Raw genomic sequence first — 6692 nt, forward strand, 5'->3', positions numbered from 1 at the left:
GATTAGTTTTAAAAGGCCTTAATCACCAACATAACACGCTCTAAAGAGTGAGGGCTGTAAGGAGAAGATCGGACATAAAGATACATTTGTTGATATTTATTTGACTCAATAAACTGATCAAAAATAGTGAGTAAGACAAATTCAATTCTAAAAATGAGAAAACCTAAGGGGTTAAAACGTTCCCAGTTAACAGGTTATTCTTAGGGCAAGGCCAGGGATCGTATTGCACTCTTTGTTATCACGAAAAGAGGAGGAAGGAAAAGCTTCTTCTCAGCTTTTGTTGGATGCAGGTGGGCTAGAATTACCAAAGTGATGGGATTTATGCTGGGTTCTTTCTGCATTTTCATCTCGTAAGGAAGCGGAAGTATTGTGTGAAATTTTCCAGTGCAAATGTGATGATAGTGTGCTTCTCCAATAGGAAAGCATGTCACCTCATTATGTGGATGTTGGTGTTGCTGAAGCTCCTATAGGATCAGCAAATGATTTCCCACACAATGCAGTGTAACTTTAGAGGTGTGAAGGATTACGACACTGGGAGGTGATTTACCTTGGTTTAGTGAATGGATAGATAGGCAACTCTGGGAAATTTCTGCCAATTTTGTTTTGCTACCATTTTGACCCTTGGCTGGTTGGAGAAATAGGACTGGAAATGGAGGACATTGACCTGGTGTCATGGACAGACGTTCACATTAGTTTACAGTGACTGCACGGCAGCTGAGTTGCTCAGGGAAATGGAATTGGCAAAAGGTATCACCTCCAACGTGACCACTGCCCATGAATACTGGACTTTTCCATTGATGGTATTTTTAAAAAGTATATTTGTGTGTTCTGTATCAATGCAAAAACTGGATTTTGTTATTCATTTTTTCAAAGCCAGATTGCTTTGTCAGCATTTACTGTGTGATTATTATGACTTCAGCTTAGTGAAACAATGTTCGTGTTTACCTCATAATGATTTCAATAAAGCTCATAATATGCTGACAAAATTACTACAATGATTGTGTTAAGTAGGTGTTTATGGTAAATATCGTGTCACTTCCATGAGCATGTTCCAACGTAGGCTAATCTGATTTGAGCAGCCCGAGCAGTCGTCATGTGTTCCAACAAGGTGTTGGGTTTCCCATAGTTCTAAGCTGTACAGTGACACGGGCCATTTGAAAGTGTGGCTCAAACTCTATGGAAGAAATGACTCGTTAAATTAGCACCTAATACTCCAGTCATTAGCAAGCCGTTACCAGCAGTGGAATGCCTTTGATGGTGTTGCTTTGTGTTGAGCAGGTCCTGTTTAATCTCCACTTGGAGATATTGGTACGTTGGGATCTTGGAAAATATAATGCACTTACATAACATTGTAATACTTATAACCAAGACATAATACAAACCTAAAGAGCTGAGATTTGGTGCTATTTACAAGCCATAAAAAGCTGACGTCATATGCTGTATGTGGAGATTATGAATGACCTGCCTACAGGCAGCATAAAACGCCATATTCCTTAAGAACCGGGTCTTTGGGGCGTCTAGTAAACCAAAGGGAATTGTCCATTGTAGGGTGATATTACTAACCCTCTTAGGCAAAGCTAGTCTGTGGGTCGGCCCTGAGGGCTCATTTCAAGTGCTTAGCTCTCGTTTGGAGCTTTGTCACCCCTCACCCTTTTGCCAGCATGGCCCTAGCCCCTCTGGCTGTGGAGCGGAGCTGAACCATGGACCTTTACCCCTGTTCGCCACCAGGGAGGGAACACTAACATCACAACTCTAACACACATACTCACACTAGTGTTGTGGCACACATCCATTTTCACAAACCCCCCCCCCACCCCAAATCCGCCAACGCACCACAACCAATGGTCTATTTTCCCGCCGTTCACTCCCATCCAACAACCCCCCCTCTCTTTTTTTTTTTCCTCTTTCTCCACCCTCATGAAGGTTGCCGGGCAGCACAGAAAGACTTCACACACACATACACCCCACTATGCCTCTGAGGGTTTTCCGGATGTCCTTGTTTACATCATGGAGTGTGCAGGTCGTAGGGAAGCAAACTCAGAGCCTCCCTGGTTATGTCTGTCTAAGTCCTACACTGACCTCCATTCATTTGGTGTCAATGCAAATGTTTATGCCCGCCCTGCAGTCGGCTGCCATCGAATATTCGGTTGTAAATTTCAAAATCGTTGTGAAAATGAATCTCAATATTTTTCTTGGATTGTGCGGCTCAGTTCACTTGCATTGACATTGGTATGAAAGCAGTTTATTTGGAGTAGGACTGAATACAAGTAAGTTTTCATGGCCCTGATAACCAATGACAGTTATCAGCTCAAATATTGGCTGTCACTGATGAACAGGAGGGTTTCTGACTGTTACTGGGCTCCCTTTTCCCTCTGTGTCAAACCAATCGATTGGTTTTGTCTGCTCCTCCCTCCAACTTTGATGTTATCATTGATTGTTTTTATCTGCCCCTGAACTCAAAGGTTAGACGAGCGGAGCTTCACTTCTGGATTGCTTTGACCTTCGCTCTGCACATGCTCAGTGGGTTTACAGAGCTCAGAGCCAAACAGACACGGTGTAGCCAGGCCCATGGGTGCGTGACAGCCAGACAACGGTGTGATGTCTTTTTTTTACTCACCCACTGGGGGTGATGTATATGTGATTGATTTTTCTCCTACCCCTCTCTCTACCATGTTTCCGCTGCAGTGCACTAAGCAGGACTGAGTCCGGGCTTGATCAATGCATTGTTTTTCTTTTTCAATCACACTTGAGTGAGCTGAAGACACGAAAGGTTACACAGGTGAGGTTTGGCAGGGGTGGAAGCTGGAGCTTCTGGAGGCCCCCTCAAGGCCAATATTTGAGTTTGCATAGGTGTGTGTGTGTGTGTGTGTGTGTGTGTGTGTGTGTGTGTGTGTGTGTGTGTGTGTGTGTGTGTGTGTGTGTGTGTGTGTGTGTGTGTGTGTGTGTGTGTGTGTGTGTGTGTGTGTGTGTGTGTGTGTGTGTGTGTGTGTGTGTGTGTGTGTGTGTGTGTGTGTGTGTGTGTGTGTGTGAGCGAGAGAGGGAATCAGAGAAAGAGTTATACAAAGAGAAGTTTACTTAATTGATCATTTGTGTTTCTAGTAACTTGATATTTTTTCTTTGGGTGTCACAAGACTAAGTAAATGGTAAATATGGTATTTTTGTTGTCTCTTCTCCCAATGGCATTTTCCATCTGTGCCTCTATACGTTCTTTGTAACCTTAGCTTTACCATCCTACATTAAATTATAGGTCCTTCACAATGTCTCAGAGCTCACCTGCCCCAGATAATCTGCAAGGCTGCGTAAAGACTCCTCTTGTTTCCTCTATACTTGCTTGACAAACAGTCTTCTGACACACACACAAAGGCAATGTGTTGAACAGAAAAGAGACCACTTGAGCGTGTCGCGCCTCTGAGCTGTTATCAACTGAAGTAGGAGAACAAAGCTTCATATCAGACATGAAAATCAGGGATGTAAAAACATTTTGGAGTTCTGACTGAGCCGTTTCAATGCTCTTAAAAACACAGTATTAAGCAAATGGAGGAAGTAGTCTACCCTAGAGGGGTGAAGAGTGTTACGTTGTCCTGAATTATCTCTTAGTAATGACGCTGTTAAACCCTGTACCCATACACCTAGTCATTAAGAAAAAGATAAGTATCTGTGGGAGTGGAAGGGCTCTTCTAAAGCTGCATGTCTGGAGGGGGTAAGGATGTGGCAGGCAGGGAAGGTTTAGAGGGCTGGGGTGGGAGGCTTTGACCAATGGGTGTCAGATGTCATGGCAGATTCTTTCAGGGGCAAATTACAGGGTTTAACTTCTCTTGTACCCGCGATGCCGGTATTCTGATTCAACTTCCTCGATAGACACTCGAGCAACATGCTACTCAGCACCATTGTCGGGTGTCCCCTTGACTCTGGAGATACTTCACCTCCTCTCACGCTCTGAGCACCTCTTCAAGACTTTGTTGGTTGAGTGCCACTGGCGGCCTTTCTCGTGGCTCCTGGAGAGAGCAGAGCAGTGTAGCCCCCTCTTAGGCTTTATAGTAGTTAGAGTGTTGGTGTTAGGGAGCTTTACACGAGTGGCCCTTATTAACCTCTTAGGGTCTTTGTGCTATGAGTTGGCACAGGGCTGCTCCATAGATAAGCTTTATGAAACAGCAAAAACACTTGATTCTAATGACTCTGGCATAAGCTGAACATAATCAGGTGTGTTACTAACGAAGTGCAAACACATCCAGATTGTGCACTCACATGTCTGAACTCACACTTTTTCTTACCTCGCCTCATAAATGCACACTGTTGTTGTCCGTACACAACTTCTCTAAACACCCCTACCTCACACACACATATTCCCTGTGAGCTGTAACCGACCCCAAAGCTCTCTGAAGCATTTAGCAGCTCGCTTGCAGGTTTGCTCTACCATGCCGGGGCAGAGGGGAGTGCTGAAGCATCTAATGCAATTTCAACCCAACATGGCTCTCTGTGAATAAACATCACTGAAGTGTACCATCTACTGTATGTTGATCCACTGTAGTGCTTTCTTTTTTCTCCGTACAACCTGATCTAATACGCTGCCCTCCTCTCTCCCTCTCTCCCTCCCTCTCTCTCTCTCTCTCTTTCTCTCTCTCCTCTCCCTTTTCTCCCTCTCTGTTTTCTGTAGAGACTGCATTTGCCTCCAGACTTGTCTGACACGGTGAGTCGTGTAAGCAGGGGGGAGCTGGCAGGAGCGACAACGGTGGCTTCAGCCTGTGGCTCCGGCTCTTCCGGCAACAAACACCTGGACTTCTAGCGCTCCCACACAGTCGCCACGGGCAACCCACACCTGGAACGCTGTGGCGTTGTCCTCTTTACCGTGGTGACCAGGTTGTTCCCTTACCTACATGATGTCAACCTCGATAACCCTGCCAGCCTTTACCACCTGCCAACTGTCCCAGCCAGGGGTGAAGATCTAAACATCCACAGTGCTTTGTCTCATAACGGACACATTTCATCCCATATTTCAAGTCTTTTTTTCATACAAAGCTACAGTTCACAATTGTTTTGCACATTCCAAGAATAAAGATATGTTTATTTAACAAAAAATATTGGCCATTGATTTATATTTTCACTTTAAGTTACAAAATAATACCTTATAGTATTTTTGAAATGATGACTACAACCTAACCCAACTATAGTAAAACAAATTGAGGGTTATTCAAGATTTGGGACTTTTTGTTGTTGTTCTCTGGGGATTTTGAATACAAGGAAAGTGTAATCATGGAATATTTTGTAGTCTTCGCAGACTCTCACTCTTGGTAAACATTAAATAATTCATATGCATTCTCCCAGGCTGCCAGAATACTGTACAAAAGACATATGGCCACTCCTGCCTTGCTCCACAATGCACAAGAGCGGCTTATTCTCTTCGATAATGCAATGAAATGTGCTTTTGTTCAGGCAAATACAATAAAATAACTACACAATACATGACAAATGCTCTTTAGGATTTTTTTACCAACACCAGAAGGGAATGTTTACTACCTGTGAGACTGTGAGAGGATGTAAAGTGAGTGTGTTATGAAGGACTGATCTCTGGTCTGCCTCACTGGTTTCAAGTTGGAGTAGGGATACCTACATCTGACCCTGACACGGTGCCGGTGAGTGACGTCCACCTCCAGTAAGCTGGAGAGCTCGGTAGGAATGTGGGCAGAGGGTATGAGAGCTGGATTTGGGTGCAGGCTTCACACCTCATCAGGCGTGTTTGCTGGATGAGCTGCTTTGCCATGACAAGCCCAAAAGAACAAATTAGGTCAAATGGTGACATGGAGAAACTGAAAAAAAAAAACATGAAAAATTAAATGTTTCATTGTTGTTTTCCTCAGTCTGCTGTTGATGCCAGTTTGAATAATGTTGCCTGTGAAAACTGGCAGTATTGGTAACCATCGGCAGCACGTGTTGCGAGAGGGTAGTGTTACGTGACAGTTTCATGCATGAATGAAGTGCGCTTATATCGGGTGTATGAGAAAGAGAGATGACATACACAGGTCACTTATACAGGTGAGCAAAAGCTCGAGTTGTCAGGATAACACATATTTTCCAGGTAATTGTTGTCTAAGAGCTGACATATTCAGGGTACACTAAAAAGGTGGAATAAGATAGAATCAATTCGTTTTGGCATTTGTTTATGTTGACATACTACAGTTTCTTTCAGTACATCTGCAAGTCAACACGGCTGCGGGTTTCCTTCAATAAGTTCAGAAAGTGCATAATTTTCAAGTCCTGAAACCATTGAAGGTGTACAATGTCAGTTTAATAATTAAGAAAGCCTCATGCATCATACAGCTGATCAATATTAATGCAAACAGTTAAAATAGGACTTCTTATGCCTGATTGGAGTGTTAGTATTTTTTCCTCAAATTTAGTCGTTTACACGTGATTAGATAATACTTTGAGCTAGTTAAGTCACATATTTTTCTGTTATGAGAGTATGAAAACTAATTCAAGGTACAAGGAAATCTCAATTAACTTAAGCCTCTGAACACAATCACACAATGACTTGAACTTCAGGTAAATAATGTATTCTTCCCTGATCAGTGTTTTCTGGATTCATTTCATTTCATTCATTGAGGCTCTTTGAACAATCTCATCCTTCACACCTCACCCATAGTATAAATGATACGGTTCTTAGCTCAACCTTACCATCATATAACATTTTTTAA

The 6692-nt window shown here is 43.2% G+C and overlaps 1 protein-coding gene across 1 annotated transcript in view; it reads left to right on the plus strand.

The window, feature by feature from the left end:
- Nucleotides 1-5467, plus strand: part of elp4 (elongator acetyltransferase complex subunit 4) — a 48707-nt gene extending 43240 nt beyond the window's left edge. Inside the window, exon 10 of the mRNA XM_063881921.1 lies at nt 4655-5467. Coding sequence (XP_063737991.1) covers nt 4655-4783 — 129 coding nt within the window. The 3' untranslated portion in view covers nt 4784-5467. The remainder of the gene's footprint in view (nt 1-4654) is intronic.
- Nucleotides 5468-6692: the final 1225 nt, after the last annotated feature.

This window comes from Eleginops maclovinus, chromosome 4, assembly GCF_036324505.1.
Source record: "Eleginops maclovinus isolate JMC-PN-2008 ecotype Puerto Natales chromosome 4, JC_Emac_rtc_rv5, whole genome shotgun sequence".
NCBI lineage: Eukaryota > Metazoa > Chordata > Actinopteri > Perciformes > Eleginopidae > Eleginops > Eleginops maclovinus.